We start from the raw sequence: 20477 nt of genomic DNA on the forward strand, positions 1-20477 counted from the left end.
GGCACAGTGGTTAAGAGCTCAGGCTGCTAACCAAAAGGTTGGCAGTTGAAATCCATCAGATGCCCTTGGAAACTCTATGGGGCAGTTCTACTCTACGAGTCGGAATCAACTCAACTGCACATGACAACGAAACAGTGCAGTGATTAATCATGACACCGCCGACTCTTTGCCCTCTCTCCGACCACCATTCAACCTCAGAGACACGGCGAGAACAGACGTTGTTCTGTTGCTTATTCAACCACTTCTCAGACCTCAGCATGACGTAAACCCTGTCTCCCCTGGATAAAACCGTCATCTCTCCATCTCCCTACTTGACATCACCACTTGGTTATCTAATACGTTTTTCAACCTTAACTTGGCAAAACACAGAGCACTTGATTCTCCAGCCACGCTGCTCCTCTCCAAGCACCCTGCTTTCCTCCTAGACTCCCCATCTCCGTAAACGAAACATGGTGCTGCCCGGCCTACGCTCATAGGTATCTTTGTGGATGGACGTCTTTTCCTCACATCTGGGTTCAAAGCAGCTGCAAATCCTAGACTCCCTACCTTCAGAGCACAGCCTGAATGTTACCGTCCCTCACCTTTCCACTGCGATACCCTTACCAAGAGTGTCACCACTCTAGGTGACTGTTCTACCTGCTTAACCCTCCTGACATTTTTGGCCATTATACTGACATCACCAGACTTAGAGTCGCCATTGAGGTGAAAATCAGTTCATGCCCTCCCCATACCAGAAGCCTCCACGGGCTTCTACTCACACTGGGATTATAATCTGGGTGTCCGACCATGGCTCTCCCTTTCATTTTATCCCTGGTATTCTTCCTCTTGCTTGTGAAACCCTAGGCACACTGACTGGACTTCTCACCATTCATTTCTTAAACGCCACATGTGTTTTCTCAGTGCCTCTGGTGTTCCATCTGCCCAGGGCCCTCTACTGCAGATCAGGTACAGCAAGGCAGGTCCTGCTTACCAGTCACCACTTGGGAGAAGCCCTCCCAGATTAACCTGTTCAAAGCAGAATATCTACTACCACCTCCATTTCGTAACTCTGATTTATTTTTTGTCATATCATTTTTTACTACTATTGGCCTATTTATGCCTCCTCCACCGGAATATAATCTCTTCTTTCAAATCAACACAACATGTGAGAAGGGATCTGGCTAAATCTTCTGTAGGCCTAGAGGAAGCCTGTGTGTGTGCAACAGGGGTAGATCATTGGTAAAGCCCTCAACCATCCTATAGGACAGAGTAGAACTGCCCCATAGAGTTTCCAAGGGGCACCTGGTAGATCTGAACTACCGTCCTTTTGGTTAGCAGCCATAGCACTTAACTATTATGCCACCAGGGTTTCCAACTATTACCTTAGGGCTTAGATATTATGTTGGCTACAAGTAGGTGAGTAAAATAACCTTCCTACGTGTTTTTTCCCCTTCCATAGTACCCTTTAATTTCTCTCCCAAAAGTACACAAACTCATACCATTCTTTTTGAATCCAATAATAAAACCCCAATGAACTATATTAAGTATTCATAGATACATGAAGTAAATTCATACTCTCTAAATTTAGAGTATAATTTTCCCCCTAACCCCCTGCCATTCAATTCATTAGTGAGTCTGGATAAGCCTGTCCATTTCTCTCTTCCTTCCTTCTCCCCTGTGACTTTATTCTGAGAGAGATTTATCCCCCTAATGCTTGTGGTTTTCACCCAAATCCAAATCTGGGCCAATTCTTGTGAAGGGACCCATTGGATCAGGTAGTTGGAGAAAACGCACACAAGGAAAAAACAAAAACTCTTTAGCTCATTGTCTTTCTGTTTGCACACCTCCGCCAATATCCTATGACCAATGTATCCTAACACAAATGCTTTCAGCCCCTTCAGTTTACGTGTGTTGCTAGTATTAATCCATTATGCACCTTCGTCTGTTACCAGTGAATAATAATGACTCAAATGATAGTTCCCATTATTATAGTAAACTACCAAAGATGGGGAACGTATGACTAATATTAAATCCAAAAAAGCCAAAAGGAATAGAAAAGTTCTGACTTGAAAACTACACAAGTGGAAACAAGCTTATATACACACTCAAAACTTCACCAATACAACCAGTAACGAGCAACACAGTTTTATAGGTGGTTCTAACCTAACAGTATCCAATTATTCTTTTTTAGTCACCATTCTGTCTCTGAAAATAGGAGGAAAATTTGAGGCCAGTAAATTGCAATCACGATTTGAGGGCACACCTGTTAGATGGAAAATGCTTAGTCACTTACCGGTGCGTAGATAAATTATTAAGGTGGAGTCCGTATTTTTCCTCAGCAGATAATCCATCCATCAATAAGTAGAAGATGAGAAAATTACTCTGGCCAAGAGGTTGTGAAACAAGTCGAGATTTCTCTAGCATATATGTATAAATTCTGGCTGGTTTAAGAAAAAAAAAAAAGAATGATTCTGTAAATGGCATTATTACTTTCACCATTTCCATAAATTTACACATATTAATTAGTAACAGGAAATAATCATACAGCTTCCTTTCCAACACAGAACTTCTGCACACAGATGTAATCTGAACGAGACCTACCCTTGCCCCTTAACTAAGGCTCTGAAAGAAGTATTAGAATTTTCTTCAGTAATGACTCTGGTAGCGTAGTGGGTAAGTGCTACGGCTGCTAACCAAATGGTCGGCAGTTCAAATCTGCCAGGCGCTCCTTGGAAACCCTATGGGGCAGTTCTACTCTGTCCTATAGGGTTACTATGAGACAGAATTGACGGCAATGGGTTTGGTTTTTTTGGTTTGAAGGACTCACAATTTCAAAGTAACGGCCTTGTTGCTATGCTATATTTATAATACTGAAAATAAAGAACTGTTCTGTAGACACGACAAGCTTTCTAAGGGGCCAGGTCAGAATTAAATACGAACACACTATTTAAAACAAACAAAGAAAAGAAAACAAAAAGATCTGCTAATCATTACTCTAGAGTCCGGACACCAAAAGGAAAAAAAAAAAAGAAGTTTCTCCATCCACTTTCATTCACCCAATTTGGATTTTATATATCAAATCTACTTGAACAACTGAAACCACTATTCACAATGTGTTTGCTTCTTGTTAATTTAGTAAGTAATTAGAAAAGTCATTAACCCCAAAAAACCCACTGCCGTCGAGTTGATTCCGACTCATAGCGACCCTATAGGACAGAGTAGAACTGCCCCACAGAGTTCCCAGGGAGCACCTGGTGGATTCAAACTGCCAACTTCTTGGTTAGCAGCCATAGCACTTAGCCACTACACCACCAGGGTCTCCAGGAAAGTCATTATGAGTATGTAAACAAAAGGTCTTTCAAAATATCCCTCTACATAGTGATCGTAAAGACCAAAGGTGATGTTAAAATAAAGATAAGGAGAGAAGAAATGCTGGATTCTGAGTTGGTAATAAACTTCAGTATGGACGTGTGTGTGTGTGTGTGTGTGTGTGTGTGCACTCATGTAGTTTGCTTTCCATTTCTCCATCTATATTTAATTGGGTGGTAATTTCAAGTCAAAATCTTAGTTGCTACATTTTCTTTTCTTTTTTAAAACTTTTCAAACAAATTCTTTGCTGAGATACTTCATCGTGTTGTTGTTGCAATAACAACATTTATCCTGAAGTAATTTACTACTCAAGAGAACATGATTTTTTAATCTACGCACATATGAAATGAACTGCCGTAATTGTTCTCTCGTATGTTTTCTTTTTTTCCTTTAGTCATCAATTAAAGAAACACCAGGTGAGAATGGAGGGCTGACTGGGTGACCCTGATTGTAATTATAACTCTGTACTCAAAGAGTTGGTACTTGTACTCACTTGTCCCAGCCAACAGAGAGGCTTATTTATTGAAAGAAGTATTCAAACCTAATCAAATTCCACACCATAGAATGACTTCAAAACCTTTCTTCTAAAGTCAAAAACAGTAGACTTAGTCATCATCCTAGTGAGCCTGTCTCCAGCAGTGAGTAAGATTGCCATATACTAGCAAGATTTGGATCAGTAGGGTTTTAAAAACATGTCTTAAAGAAGCCAGTTTATGGGAGAAAACACAAAACAACTAAAAGTTCAAACCGGCATAGGACTCCAATATTCTTCCATGGAGAGAAAACACAGACCTTTTTGTTGTGGCTGAAATGAAAGTGTGATCATGGAAATAATAATAATGATGGGTTCCTAAGTTAAAGAGGATGGTGAGACTGCATCTTGCATACTTTGGACGTGTTGTCAGGAGGGATCATTCCCTGGAGAAGGACATCATTCTTGGCAGAGTACAGGGTCAGAGGAAAAGAGGAAGACCCTCAACGAGGTGGATTGACACAGTGGCTGCAACAATGAGCTCAAGCCTAACAACGGTTGTAAGGATGGCTCAGGACCGGGCAGTGTTTCGTTCTGTTGTGCACAGGGTCGCTATGAGTCAGAACCGACTCAACAACACCTAACAACAACAACTAACAAGTTAAAGAGGTTCTGGACTCATTGATGTAAGTGTCCATAGTTGGAAAGTAACTTTCTACTTACTGATTTCTTGACTTCTCAAGATTTGTATGTTTTAAAAGATCTTTTATTATAAGAAATATTTTTGACTAGAAATATACCTGGAATCATCTATTTATCCAAATACTTTATATGAATGCTTCTCAAAGAGTTTCATGCTATTAAAAATGTTTACAGATTATATTGTTAGGTGCCATAGAGTCAGTTCTGACTCACAGTGGCCCTATGTACAACAGAAAGACACAATGCCCGGTCCTGCACCATCCTCACAATCGTTATTATGCTTGAGCCCACTGTGGCAGCCACTGTGTCAATCCATCTTGTTGAGGGTCTTCCTCTTTTTCGCTGACCGTTTACTTTACAGATTATTTATAACAATAAATGCGGTAAAATATTTAGTAGCGCAACGCCAATTCTTATTCACTATGAAAGATACTGGAAGAAATTAAACTTCCCTCTCCCTCAAGAAATACAAATATCTACCCTCACTGGCTTTCCCATTGATATCCAGAAACTTCCAACATCTACTTCACCCTGCTCCATTCCATCCACTTAACAATATATGACAAGTTAGGGCCTCTTTCCCGAAAGCCCTAACATGCTTTCAAGTGACAATCAGCAAAATCATGCCATCATTAATTAACAGGGTCAAATGTTCTTTTTTTTTCACACCTACGCCATTTCTTTTTACTTCATTAGCCATGATCATTAACGTTAAGGATGGTGCAGTGTTAGTAAAAGAAGTCTCAACTAGGCATCAAAAGTACAGGTCCTATTCTTGAATCTGGTATTCAAAAGTAGTGAAACACTGGGACTGTCGATCTTCACATCTTTCATAAATCTCTCCCCAACTGTTGTACGAGTACAAAAAAATACAAATGTCCCAGGCTTCTCCTGGGCTCCAGGAAGAAGGTCGCTACCATTATAAAGTATCTACTGTGCACTAGGCATGGCGCTACATAATTTTCAGACACTGCCTCATTTAAATTCTGTTGCAGGCATTTTTTTTTTTCCACATTTAAATCAAACTGGCTTATCACCAAAGCCCAGTGTATTTTCACTAAGAGATGTCACCCTTCAATGGAGAGAAGATCAATCGAGGCACCCCGAACTATTAAAAGAATGTCCAATTAAGAATATAATACTAAAGATAATAGGTGGTAATAATAAAGATGAGGACTGTGTTCCAACTTGTTTATTTAAAATGAAGATTTGAAAAAACATAGGGCAAAAAGCCCTAATGTGGTTTCCATTTCATTTGCGTTAACTCTAAGATTGAAGTCTCCTAGGTAGTAAACACAACATTGACATATTTACTGGAAGATGTCTTGATTGTTCTTAAGTTTCATTTTCCATTAGAACAGATTTAGGAGACTTTAGGGTATGGAAAAGACAAAGAACCAAATATTCCCTGCTTCCCACATGTTTTCTCTGAGTCCCTCTTCCCTTCATCCTCCCTCAGGGCACTTCTAGTTTGCCCATCCCCACACTTAGATAGCCTGTTCTGAGAAAGTAGAAAATAGCTCTATTATTAGCATAAATTAATTGTAATTATGAAGAGAAGTTGGCTCTTAAAAATAGCCCACAATTAAATATTGATAATGTTTCCTTTTCCCGTATTCCACACTCTCAGTAATGGGTTCTTCGTTAGCATGAGAGTGCCTGATGGTTTTATACAATTTCCTTCCTAAACTGAGTAACTACTGCTTCGCTTTGTTGGTACTTTATAAAGTCATTCCTTATGTTCATTACAAGGACCCCTGGTGGTTCAAGGGTTAAGCACCCAGTTATTAACAGAAAGGTTAGGGTTCGAGCCCACCCAGAGATCCCAGGGAAGAAAAGAGCTGGCAGTCTGTTTTCATTAAGATCACAGCCAAGAAAACCCTATGGGGCAGTTATATTGTGTTAATGAAGTCACTGTGAGTTAAAATCAACTCGATGGTACCTAACAACAACATGTTGTTACTTCAAGAAATATTTAATGAGTACCCACTATATACGCAAGAGCTGAGAACATCTCTACTGTCAATAACATACAATAACACAATAACAGGAGAAAGAGACAACAAACAACAGGACAAACAAGCAAAAGATAATTTCAATTTGTGGTAAGTGCCATGGAAGAAATAAGCAAGGAGGTGTAATAGGGTAACGGAGTTTGGACTGTAAGGGCACTTTAAAAGGAGGGGTTTTGGAAAGGTATCTCTGAAGAAGTGATGTTTGAAATGAGACTAGTCAAATGACAATGACCTCTATTTTTTAAGCCAAATTTTAAGAGAAATAGGAATCATTATTTTAGTATAGGTGCCTAGTAATATCTACTGATCTAACTTCTGCTCCTTTGAAAAGTTTCCTCAAAAAAATTTCTAAAAAGTCTTTCTTGTCTATTTTACATTAAAAGAGTTGTAAAGCTATTTATAATCTACTTTAAAGTAGCTGCAGAACACTACAACTCTGTAGGGCTTCAAGCTTGAATTCAAGAGAGATTTTTGCAATATTCGCCTGTCAAAGCCATATCACTGGGCTTCTAGGCAAGTTTCTGGGAGAAAAATCAAACTATATCCTCAGCTACAGTTCAATTTAACTTGGCATTTCTCATGAACTGATTAAAGGGCCTCAGGAGAATCCTATTTACAGGGTGCCTAGAATTCTCCCAGGAAAGAAGTTGGCCTAACCGAAGATGGAACCACATCAACTAGACCCAGGTACCAAGCGGTTGTGAAATAACAGACCAAGAGGACTGGGTCTGTGTGCTTCAGAGGGTGGTGGTGTTGTTGCTGTTAGGTGCCGTTGAGTTGGTTCCCACTCATAGCAACCCTATGTACAACAGAATGAAACACTGCCCAGTCCTTTGCCATCCCCATGATGGTTGCCGTGCTTGAGCTCACGCTGCAGCCACTGTGTCAATCCATCTCGTTGATGGTTTTCCTCTTCTTCGCTGGCCCTCCACTTCACCAAGTATGATGCCCTTCTCCAGGGACTGATCCCACCTGATAACATGTCCAAAGTATGTGAGACAAAGTCTCGTCATCCTGGCTTCTAAGGAGCATTCTGGCTGCACTTCTTCCAAGACAGACTTGTTTGTTCTTTTGGCAGTCCATGGTATATTCAATATTCTTCGCCAACACCACAACAGAAAGGTGTCAATTCTTCTTCAGTCTTCATTATTCATTGTCCAGCTTTCCCATGCACATGAGGCAATTGAAAACACCACGGCTTGGGTCAAGTGCACCTTAGTTTTCAAAGTGACATCTTTACTTGGAGGGTGGGGTCTTAGGAATTAGGCTAAATTCATAACTTGTAGGAACACAAAGAGAACTTCACTGAGACATCTCTAGCAAAACAGAAGCCACAGAAGAGAGGCCACGCTCTCACATGCATTTAAACAGGTTACTGCACAGTAGGTAGGCACCCCAAGGGGTTCAGAAAGCTAGGATCAACACCCTGCAGGGTAACAACAGCAACGCCCAGATGGGAGGGACTGCCAGGAATACTGGGAGTGGCCAAAATCGGACTGAGCAGAAATGATCCCATATATTTAATTGCCCTTACAGTGACTCATCTGAAACCCCAGATTAGCGAGTCCTGGGAGAGCCTGAATGAACTAAAACACGCAAATAATATGATTTGTTTACACTGAAGTTATAACTTATCAAACAACATGACAAGCAAAGCAGACAATTATTACTGGCAAAACTACAGGAAGTATATTTTAGTCTCCAAAGACATCGGAGAAGAAGTTTCCCATTTCTAACGTTTATCAAACATCCCTCATATTAGAGGGTCTGATACTCTTCACATATCTGTACTACGTATTATTATTAAAACTCTACAATTCATTAAACTGGTTAGGAAAAGCATAAGAAATGTCAACTAGCCTCACCATTCATGTTATTTCTAAGAAGAAACCTTTCGAAACTTCCATTATAGAGACATTCTTCAAGTTTCAAGAAAGAGCTGATTTTCTAAGATATTGGAAAGAGAGAATCTAAGTTTTGAAATGAAAGTCCAAGTAAAATAAAAAGATAAGTGTTTCAAAGGGCAATACTAACACATCCAATACTCTCCAGACCCTAAGAGTTGGGGTCAATAACTGTACCCATTGTACAGAAGAGGAAAATAAGGCATAGAAAACTCAAGTGACATGTCCAAGGCTGCAGAGCTAGAAAGAAATAGAGCTAGAAAGAAATAGACCCTGGCAGTCTGGCTCCAGAGATTGTGCAAGCATCCATCACACAGGGAGATCTAGCACTTAAAAATACACAGAGGTTTTTATTTTGACCTAGTCAAATGCATTGCGGACAGTGATGGGTGTGGCAGCCTATACATTCTGGAGCCCATGAAAGCAGAGCCTTATAAGGTCTCTATCTCTACTAAACCTTCACAAATGAACTTTATTATAAAGTGCATGAAAAGGAAAAAACATCACAGCAATTTTTTTTTCCTTTTGGTGTGTTCTGTATGACACTGTTTTGTGTCCTATACCCATAAATTGCATATACTCTAAAGCAAAGGAACAATCTTATATATATTCATTCCCTTAAAAGTATGATCTTGAGCATAAGATAAAGAATTGGAAATACAGTATCTACTACACTCTCTGCCATTAGCTTTATAAGTGATTTATATGTCATGTTATATAAATCTCTTTGTATGCTTAACATGCAAAATAGAAATCATTAAGGATTCAGACAATGATATTTGCAAATTACCTCAAGTACCAAATGAAAGGTACCGTATGAATAAAAATATATTATGGCTGGCAAAGCGTTCATTATATGTATATGTTAACTTCCAAAAAATTAGCTGCGGGGTGATTATACGTCAGTCAATCTTGCAGGATGCTGTTATATATACCTCGAAAGTTAAAATGATTATATAGTTAAACAAATAATCAGAGGGGGGAAATACTGGCCTGACAGCCAGAATAGAATGGTATATATTAATTTTCTGCAAAATAAGAAACAATGCCTACTTCTCTATATAATGAATATCTACCTTATAGTTCATAAAACTGAGCCATGTATTTTTTATGCTGTAATTTGTGACTGCGTTTCTCAATTAAAAAACCTGACATTAAATGATAAAAACATAACAGTGTCAAGAAAGGAAAGATATAGTGTTAACCTCTATAACTTGTTGCCGTCGAGTCGATTCTGACTCATAGCGCCCCTATAGGACAGGGCAGAACTGCCCCATAGGTTTTCCATGATTTGAGCTGATGACCTTTCGGTTAGCAGCCAAGCTCTTAACCACTGTGCCACCAGGGCTCCAGCAACCTCCACGCTAATTTAAAATTAGTGAGATAATACTCCCTGTCCAGTAAAATAGCTACAAGTATTCTATAAGTGTTGATAATTTATGGAAATTTAGGTTGCCACCAAGTATAAAATCGACCTGGAATCTATATTTGACCTATTTTGAGACATAATAACCATACTCCAATTTGATTAACTATTTTGGTGAAGAGTAAAAATACAGATGGTTTTCACTGCGGACTGATTTGAATGACTCGGCTCTCTTTGAGAATTATGTAATGTCATTTACATAGTATTTCTTTTACCTTTCCTTCAAAAAAAAAAAAAACAGTCTTGGTGATGATATTATTCAAAAGTATCCCATTGTCGTATAGTTTCTTAAAGTTCTCAATGCCTGATTTTTTGGGGTAACTGATGATAATCTTTCTTTAAACTGAAAATATCTTGGAAAAGTAAAGCCTGACACGACAGTTCACCTTACCTTCATGTTGCCTCTGTTTGTTCTGTGATAAAGCCACCAGGAGACAAGCAAATGTTATGAAGCCGCTCCGCTAGCCATCTGAACATCAGGTCAACTCAGCACCTCGCTAGCCATCTGAACATCACATCAACTCAGCACCTCGCTAGCCATCTGAACATCAGATCAACTCAGCACCTCGCTAGCCATCTGAACATCAGGTCAACTCAGCACCTCGCTAGCCATCTGAACATCACATCAACTCAGCACCTCGCTAGCCATCTGAACATCAGGTCAACTCAGCACCTCGCTAGCCATCTGAACATCAGGTCAACTCAGCACCTCGCTAGCCATCTGAACATCACATCAACTCAGCACCTCACTAGCCATCTGAACATCAGATCAACTCAGCACCTCGCTAGCCATCTGAACATCAGGTCAACTCAGCACCTCGCTAGCCATCTGAACATCACATCAACTCAGCACCTCGCTAGCCATCTGAACATCAGGTCAACTCAGCACCTCGCTAGCCATCTGAACATCAGGTCAACTCAGCACCTCACGTTTGGATTCAGGGAATGATAACCATTAGCAGCGGTGTCACTAGGGTGGGCGTCACCCAGTGTGGTAACTCATGGTGTCACCCCCATGCTAATTACAACACTGTAGCTAAAACACTAGGAAATTCGACAAAATCAGTCACTATAAAAACAGCAGGAGCAAAGAAAACAACACCCTGTGCTTGTAGTGTTTGCAGACGACACCACCGTGATTCAAGGTGTTGTTTTAATTGTGTCATAATGATAGCTCTGACCAGAGAGCGTTAGAAAGGTTGGAAAGTAAATTAGCATCGAGTTTTAGCCTTGTGGGTATATTGACACACGTAAGCTGGGTTTATAAAAATTTTTTTTGTTGTGGTGACTAACAACAGGAATATATATTTTTTTATAATCTTTATTGTGCTTTAAGTGAAAGTTTACAAATCAAGTCAGTCTCTCACACATAAACCCATATGCAACTTGCTACACACTCCCAATTACTCTCCCCCTAATGAGACAGCCCGCTCTCTCCCTCCACTGTCTCTTTTCGTGTCCACTTTGCCAGCTTCTAACCCCCTCCACCCTCTCATCTCCCCTCCAGGCAGGAGATGCCAACACAGTCTCAAGTGTCCACCTGATCCAAGAAGCTCATTACAGGAATATTTTTATAAACAATAGTAAATTTCTGCTGAAACACTGCACAAAAATTTTATAGACAGTAATTTTTGTGCTGCCCCTTCTGACAGTGTCACCCAGTGCAGTCCACACCTCCCACACCTGCATGGTGATAGCACTGTCATTTTAAAAAAGTGCAAACCAAACCTGTTGCCATAGAGTCAATTCTGACTCATAGCGAGCCTACAGGACAGAGCAGAACTGCCCCATAGAGTTTCCAAGGAACACCTGGTGGATTTGAACTGCCAACCTTTTGGTTAGCAGCCATAGCTCTTAACCACTACACCACCAGGCTTTCCAGCTGTCCTTAGACACCTTTAAAGCCATCTAGCCTAATGTCCTACCTTAAGTAGGAATATTTTTAACACTCCATTCAGTTGTTGTTAGGTGCTGTCAAGTCAGTTCCGACTCATAGCGACCCCATGCACAACAAAGTGAAACACTGCCCGGTCCTGCACCATCCATATTCAGCTTAGGGGTGAAATAGCACGTTGCAGACACCAGAGAGTAAGACGGAAGTTTCTTGTGATTAAGTGAAGGTATTTCTTCTCTAAAATGTCTATCAACTATACAAACAAAAAAAAAGAACCCGTTGCCATAGAGTCAATCCCGACTCACAGCGACCCTATAGGACAGAGTAGAACTGCCCCACAGGGTTTCCAAGGAGCAGCTGGTGGATTTGAACTTGCCGACCCTTTGGTTAGCAGCCAAGCTATTAACCACTACAGTATGCAAAACACATCTTTGTTCTCAAGACCTCAGCCACGTGGTAGCAATTATCTGAAGAAACTTGAAGAAACTTGTTGATTTTCCTGAGTCTTTTCTTCTTCCATTTAAACAGCGTATACTCAGAGGACATGGGGCTTGGAGCTTCAGTCTCCTGACAACATCCTCTGAATGCATGCCTTTTATTTTTCCTCTAAAATATAGGAAACAAAGAGCAGAGCTCCCTACTCCAACCTCTTCAAAGTACAATGGGCTCTCACCACCCATGTTCTAGGCTTTACGCTTCTACTAATGCAGCCTAAAATAGTACTAGAGTTTCTTATTTTTAAGCAGTTGTATTACTCTTCATTTTAAAATCCATAAAACACACCAACTCATTTGGCCAGATTTTTAAAGCAACTAAGTTTTTTTTTTAAGTACGAAGCTACCAAACGAATGTAGGCAACGGTTACTGAATTAAGGGTGCTAATTAGGGGAACGGAGCCCCAGTGGTGTAGTGGTTATGAGTTCAAGGCTGCTAGCCAAAAGGTTGGCAGTTCAAATCCACCAGCTACTCCTTGGAAACCCCATGGGGAAGTTCCACTCTGTCCTATAGGGTTGCTGTGAGTCAGAATCAACCCAACGTCAACGGATTCTGGTTTTGTTTTTTGGTTTAATTAGGAGAACAGAATGGATAGAACAGCAATATACAAAGTGGAGAAAAGGTGGAGACTGACTATATTGACGCTTGGGTTGCCATTATCTTAAGAGAAGAATGAAGGAGAATAAACAAAGTTACACACAATACTGAAATTCTAAGAGCTTATGTTGATAGCTCCTTAATGATTCAGACAGCATTTCAAGACCTTGAAGTGCTCCAGGTTCATCTTTATGCATACTTATTATCAGTGTGTCACAGTGTGTTGTCCACAGAGGCTGCAGGAACAGTATTTGTGGATTTCATTAGGCTGAAGATGCGTGGGGCTGCGTGCTAATAGAGATTTCTGATTGACAGAACACCACAAGTAAGTGTTTACCATGGCATTTTCCAGTCCCTTTTTCTACGTGTCTACAATCATCTCCAAATGAACATTTCTGAGGAAGAGAGCATGTATATGTTAAACTGAGGAGCCCTGGTGGTGTAGTGGTTAAGAGTTTGGCTGCTAACCAAAAGGTCAGCAGTTCAAATCCACCAGCCACTCCTTGGAAACCCTATGGGACAGTTATAATTAGTAAAAGACAACACCTTCAGAAGTCAGTTAACGTGTTGTAAACGGGACATCGAACCAGAAAAAAGTAAGTCATGCTAGCTATACACCAGATAAGAAATTTCTCCTCTGTACCAAGTGTCCATAAATGGGAGTGGTCTGCTTTTCCTGGCATTGGGCTATAACAGCACTCATCAAGGTCAGTGTACATGCCAAGGACCCAGAAATCTTGTTAAAACACAATCTCAACCAAGAGGCCTGGGGTGGGGCCTGACATTCTGCCTTTCTAACAAGCTCTTATATTATGTGATCAGTACTACCCCTTTGAGACACTCCATGAATGGCAAAGGGCTGGAACGCTCAGCTCATTAATGTGTAAGCTTCCTGCCCACCTAGCTACCATGGTGACAGCCCAACAGTCACTAAGAGCTCAGAGAGAAAACTGTGCCCATAATCAAAGCTGTAGGGCTGCACCATACACCTTCCTGATAGAGCATTTTTACTCTATGCTCTGTAAGGTGTGGCCTATAAAACCAACACTTGAAAACCAAAGTTTAGGGCTCAAGACATCTCTACTCAGAGGTCTTTGTGAAAGGGCAGAGCTTGAACTAGAGCTCTAGGCAGTGGATTTAAAAAAAAAAAAGGATTTAAGCCTCTGACATTAAAACCAAAAATTCTTATCTTTACTCATGACTTTTTTTTTTCCGTTTCTTTTGTCAAATTCCATTTAGTAAAATTTCATTTTGACACAGAGGAGCCCTCGTGGTATAATGGTTAAATGCTTGGCTGCTAACCAAAAGGTCTGTGGTTTGAATCCACCAGCTGCTCTGCGGGAGGAAGACGTGGCACTCTGCTTCAGTGAAGAGTTACAGCCTTGGAAACCCTATGGGGCAGTTCTACTCTGTCCCATAGGGTCTCTATGAGTTGGAATCAACTCATATTTGACGTAAACTTGCTGCAATATACATGTTTCTTGTTTCTAGATTATAGTTAAATCCATTTCTTTTTCCTGAGGGAAGATGGGTAGAAGCCAAATAAAATTGAGCTCTTTCAAATTTGCTTTTCATACTTTTGCAAATTTAAAAACCATGTATAATTAGTATTTGTTTGTGTGCTGAAACCTAGTACAAAGGTTTTAAAGTAGTTGATTCCTCCAAGTGGGTTACACATTCCACCTAAAATAGTATTTATATTAATAATTTGCCTGGGTAATTTGTTGTGATTGGAAAAATGTAAAATTCTATGTGGATTCTCAATTAGCTGAATTTCCAATAAGAAGTTTTCATAAAATGCACATTAAATATTTAAATCAAGTGAGGAACGGGTTCTGTTTGAGTTTGGTGGTTATCCTGATTTTTCTATTTGTTTCAATTTAATCATTTAAAATATATACATACGGTTTTATTTCAAATAAATTTTGATGTATGTTGTATGAAACAATTACACCCTCAAGTTACAATTTGCTAAAATTGAGTGTTTAAGTTAGCTTGTAGGGTCAGCAAGTATGGTTCATTTCAGCTATTTTGGTTTTAGTTTGGTTCAATATTGTATATATATATAAAAACAAACCCAGTGCCATCGAGTCGATTTCGACTCATAGCGACCCTATAGGACAGAGTAGAACTGCCCCATAGAGTTTCCAAGGAGCGCCTGGCAGATTTGAACTGCCGACCCTTTGGTTAGCAGCCGTAGCACTTAACCACTATGCCATTTCCCAATATTGTATAGTTACGTAATAATAATCATGGAAAGGTTCACTTTGCATTTCAGGATATATTTCAGTTATCAATCGTTTTAGAATTCATAACGTGACATCTCAGGTACAAACATACACACACACAGGTGAAACACACACACACACACAGGTATGTGTCTGAGTCTTGATCCTTGTTATCAGAGGCAAGTATGTTATTCTAACAGAGACAACTTTAAAGAATCATCACCGGAAGATTATTAACACATCCATGAAGAAGAAATCGACTTTTTATTTCCTGCTTTGGTTTATATTTGGTTTCTCTCTATAGTGTGTCTACTTAGAAGGTGGTAGGAAGTGAACATGGGTTTTACTGTCATTCCCATACTTCATTGGAGCTTCTCTGCCCTCTTGCGGCGCCACGTGAGAGCTCCACCTATGTTAATTATATACTTACCTCCAGTTAAATACTTCTTCCTCTCACAGAATTGCAGTTCAAAATACTTTATGAAGCAGCTGGATACATCATTAAGAGTTGTCTTGGCATGTCCAAAGGCTTCTAAAATGCACATGACCTGTAATGGAAGAGAAAAGAAAATATACTGAACTTCTTTTTGTAAGTAAAATTGGGAAACAATTGGCAGCAAACATGCAGGGAACATTCCATTATCTAAAAGGGCTATACAAAACCCAAACCAAACCCATTGCCATCAAGTTGATTCCAACTCATAGTGACCCTATAAGACAGAGTAAAGCTGCCCCATAGGGTTTCCAAGGGGTGGCTGGTGGATTCGAACTGCAGACATTTTGGTTAGCAGCTGAGCTCTTAACCACTGAGCCACCAGGCCTCCCAATACGGCTATACTATTGATAGAATATCATGTTGAATTTTTAAGGTTACTCTTTCCTCAACGGCAAACTACTAACAGCCTATGTCTCACATTTTGGCTAATGTTAATAAAACAGTGATATACAGTCTTTTCACTTCAGTGTAATTCAGTGTGTTTGAATGATGAAGGTCACTGTACTAATAACAACAAAACCCAGCTGAACAAATGTTATTTGTGCTGTGAAACTTTAATAGAACTCTAGAAGTACTTTTGCTGTTTTAGAGGGGAGGCATAAAGAATTACTACATGCAACAGTCAATACTTCTAAAAAAATAATTAATTCACTGTAACACTGGCTTAAAACCTTCTTCTTAAGCACTAATTGACATTCTATACAAATTCTTTCAGACCATAGGTCTCTTCTTAACCTTCCCTCTACCCTGTTATTGGTCTTATGCTACCATTTCTCGCCCACAAAAATAAGAGCAAAAATTCTAGCTGAAGCTGATTTATCCCAGTGTTTCTTGCTGTAGCGTGTTTTGTTCAAGGTTTTGAAAATATCACTAAGAAAACTCCTCAGATCAACCCGGGAATCTGAAATTATTTCCTACCATGTTTCTTTTTCACTATCTAAAAAAAAGCCATTTCTTCTCTATCAGTTTACTGCTCTTGTGATAATGACGGTGACTAAGTAATTCTCCAAAATGTGTGAAAATATGCATCAGAGTTTTTTCTTTCAAGACACATGTAAGTTAAACGCAGCTTCTGTGTCAGCCACAAGGGGGAGTACAATAATAATTTTGTGTACACTAGGTTTTTACTTGTCGCTTATCATTTCTGGTGAGAGTATGTTTTGAGAATTTTATTCTAAAATACAAAAAAGAAAATTGATCCTACTTTTGAATCTTCTGGCAACTTGTATAATAAGGCATTCAATTCACGCAGAAGTATTTTAGGTTGTGAAAGACTGTAAAACCACACTTGGATGACAACCACAAATCAAAAGTGCTAAAAGTTGTAACAATAGATAAATACGTTAAAACATCACTGTTTGAAGTTTGAAATTTGGGGAGAAATATATGTTGAATCTTTACAAAAGCCTTATGGGTTAGATTTCTTTAAAATAACCTATTTTAAAAAATAATAAACTGAATTGATAGCAGTGATAAGACTATTTTCCGAAAAATAATTTGAAATGGTATTTATGAAGCTCTTATTTTTGCTTCTTTTCCAATAATTTAATATTAAATATATAGTAATCTCTCTCTATTTTTTTAATCTCTCTCTCTATATAAATACAATGTAATGATAGTAAATTTTAACCATTTATACTATTACATTAATCGATTGTTTAAAATGCTTAACAATGATTAGGATATATTTTTAAAACATTTTTGCTTCTAGTTATTTGGTTGCTGTAGCTGATAATACAGTGATTTTTGTTACTGTAGAAAAAGAACATAAAAGATAATTAATGACATGTACCGGAAATATGAAGTACAGGATAACGGATAGAGTAAGAAGTAGCTGGTTCTACATCCAGGCTCCGCTAATGGGAAGTTACATAACTTTGAACAAGTTTCTTAAGTTCCCCAAACTTTATTTTCCTTTATTCTAACAGGAATAACTCCCTCCATGGTTGTTATTGTCAGGTGTATAAATCACTCAGTTGCTGCCTAGCACACAAAGTAACCATTCAACGAATAACAATAATTATTCTTTTATTATTGTTAAATAATAATAGGAAACATTTATATTGTGCTTACTATGTGCCAGGCATCATTTTAAAGAATAGATATATACACACATACATACATATATGCATTTTTTTTCCTCTAATGCTCACAACCAATATCTCCATTTTACAGAGAAGTAGAGATATAAATTCCCTACGCGTCTGTCAGTTTGTCGTACTGGGGGGGCTTGCGTGTTGCTGTGATGCTGGAAGCTATGCCACCGGTATTCAGATACCAGCAGCATCACCCACGGAGGACAGGTTTCAGCTGAGCTTCCAGACTAAGACAGACTAGGAAGAAGGACCCAGCAGTCTACTTCTGAAAAGTACTGCCAGCAAAAACCTTACGAATAGCAGCAGAACATTGTCTGATACAGTGCTGGAAGATAAGTCCCCCAGGTTGGAAGGCACTCAAAAGATGACTGGGGAAGAGCTGCCTCCTCAAAGTAGCGTCGACCTTAATGGTGCGTATGGAGTAAAGCTTTTGGGACCTTCATTTGCTGATGTGGCATGACTCAAAATGAGAAGAAACAGCTGTAAACATCCATTAATAATCGGAACCTGGAATGTACTAAGCATGAATCTAGGAAAATTGGAAATCGTCAAAAATGAAATGGAACACATCAACATCGATATCCTAGGCATTAGTGAGCTGAAATGGACCAGTATTGGCCATTTTGAATTGGACATGTTGTCAGGAGGGATTGGTCCCTGGAGAAGGACATCATGCTTGGTAAAGTACTGGGTTAGTGGAAAAGAGGAAGACCCTCAACAAGATGGGTTGATACAGCGGCTGCAACAATGGGCTCAAGCATAACAACGACTGTAAGAATGGCACAGGACCGGGCAGTGTTTTGTTCTGTTGTGCATAGGATCTCTATGAGTTGGAACAGACTGGACGGCACCTAACAACAACAACAAGAAATATAAATAACTTTCCAGTTAAATAACTTTCCCAAGGCCAACAGCCTCTAAACGATGAAACTGGGATTTGAGCCCAGGCAATCTGGCTGCTTGATGGCTACATCATATGACTTTTCCTGCTATAAAGACATATAAGGCATAAGGGTAATATAAAACTAAAACGGTTGGCAAAACATAAATTCCCAAATGGCAGTCTTCCGTTTTGCACTGCCAGCCCCTAAGTACTGGTTGAATTCTGAAATAACCAAGGGGGTTTTCATCTAAAGGCACCAGTAGGTGGCACTAAACAAGTGTGTTATGGGACATGCCGAGAAAAGATAAAACTGAGATCATGCCCCCACTCACCTTGACTTGGAAACCCTGGTGGCATAATGGCTGAGTGCTATGGCTACTACCCAAAAGGTTGGCAGTTCAAATCCACCAGGCGCTCCTTGGAAACTCTATGGGACAATTCTGCTCTGCCTTATAGGGTCGCTAAGAGTCAGCATTGATTTGACAACAATGGGGTTTTTTTTTTTTCTCACCTTGACTTTGAAACAAAACAACAAGAACGTTGTAAAGTAATAAAATGTTAAATATAAATATATTGTCTTTGTTAGGTGCTGTGGAGTCAATTCTGACTTGTAGAGACCCTATAGGACAGAGTAGAACTTCCCCATACAGTCTGCAAGGCTGTAATCTTTATGGGCTCGAGCATAACAATGATTGTGGGCATGGCACAGGACCGGGCAGTGTTTCGTTCTGTTGTAGGGTGGTTATGAGTTGGAACCGACTGGACGGTACCTAACAAGAACAATCTTTATGGGGAGCTCTGGCAGCACAGTGGTTAAGAGCTATGGCTGCTAACCAAAAGGTCAGTAGTTCAAATCTTTGTGGGAGCAGGCTGCCACATCTTTCTCAGTGGAATTGATGGGTTTGAACCGCAGACCACTAGGTTAGCAGCAGAGCCCTTAACCATTGCACCACCAGGACTCCTATGGTATTACAGACAAACCAAACCCCGCTGCCACGGAGCTGATTCCAACTCATAGTGACTTGATAGGACAGGGTAGATCTGCCCCATAGGGTTTCCAAGGTTGTCGTCTTTACGAAAGCAGGCTGCCACATCTTTCTCCATCACAGCCGCTGACATGTTAAAACTGCCAACCTTGTGGTTAGCAGCTGAGCTGCTTAACCACTGCACCACCAGGACTCCTTAAATGTAGAAGAAGGAAATTCATACATGTATTCTCAATACTTACTCAAAACTTTATTGCATAATTTTCTGTATTTATATATATATATATATATTATTTTTTTGGTAAAATTTCAGTAGTTATGCCACTAAAAGTTATGCACTATTATCAAGAAGCAAGGATGGTGAGGCTACGTCTCACGTACTTTGGACATGTTATCAGGAGAGACCAGTCCCTGGAGAAGGACATCATGCTTGGTAAAGCAGAGGGTCAGCAAAAGAGAGGAAGACCCGCAACAAGATGGACTGACACAGTGGCTGCAACAATGGGTGCAGACATAGCAACGATTGTGAGGATGGCAAAGGACCAGGCAGTGTTTCGTTCTGTTGTACACAGGGTCGCTATGAGTCAGAACTGACTGGACGGCACCTAACAACAACAATTATCGAGGCAGTAGTTAATCTACGTGTTTATTTAAGTAATTTGAAGAGAACTGAATGTTTCTTAAAGTTGGAACTCATCTGGACCAGAAGTGAGAAATTCTAGTCAGTTTCTTTCAAAAACATGACTTTTCTGTTCCAAAAAATCCATGATCAAGGAAAATCCCCTGCTTCCAAAGTTCAAAATTCAAATATATGATTAGAAACAACAGCCCTTTTAAATGATCTGAGTAAGCTGTCCTGAAACCATGTAAGCCACCCACTGCGCTGAGTCTATTCCAACTCACAGCCACCCTGTAGGACGGAGAACTGCCCCCAT

At 39.7% G+C, this 20477-nt stretch overlaps 1 protein-coding gene across 1 annotated transcript in view; it reads right to left on the reverse strand.

Moving 5' to 3' along the window:
* The window catches only part of MYO16 (myosin XVI), a 561325-nt gene that overhangs the window by 342886 nt on the left and 197962 nt on the right, over window positions 1–20477 (reverse strand). The window contains exons 14-15 of the mRNA XM_023553192.2: window positions 15512–15629; window positions 2273–2420 (exon numbers count right to left, since the gene is read on the reverse strand). Coding sequence (XP_023408960.2) covers window positions 2273–2420; window positions 15512–15629 — 266 coding nt within the window. The remainder of the gene's footprint in view (window positions 1–2272; window positions 2421–15511; window positions 15630–20477) is intronic.

Source organism: Loxodonta africana, chromosome 23, assembly GCF_030014295.1.
Source record: "Loxodonta africana isolate mLoxAfr1 chromosome 23, mLoxAfr1.hap2, whole genome shotgun sequence".
In the NCBI taxonomy this organism is placed as follows: domain Eukaryota; kingdom Metazoa; phylum Chordata; class Mammalia; order Proboscidea; family Elephantidae; genus Loxodonta; species Loxodonta africana.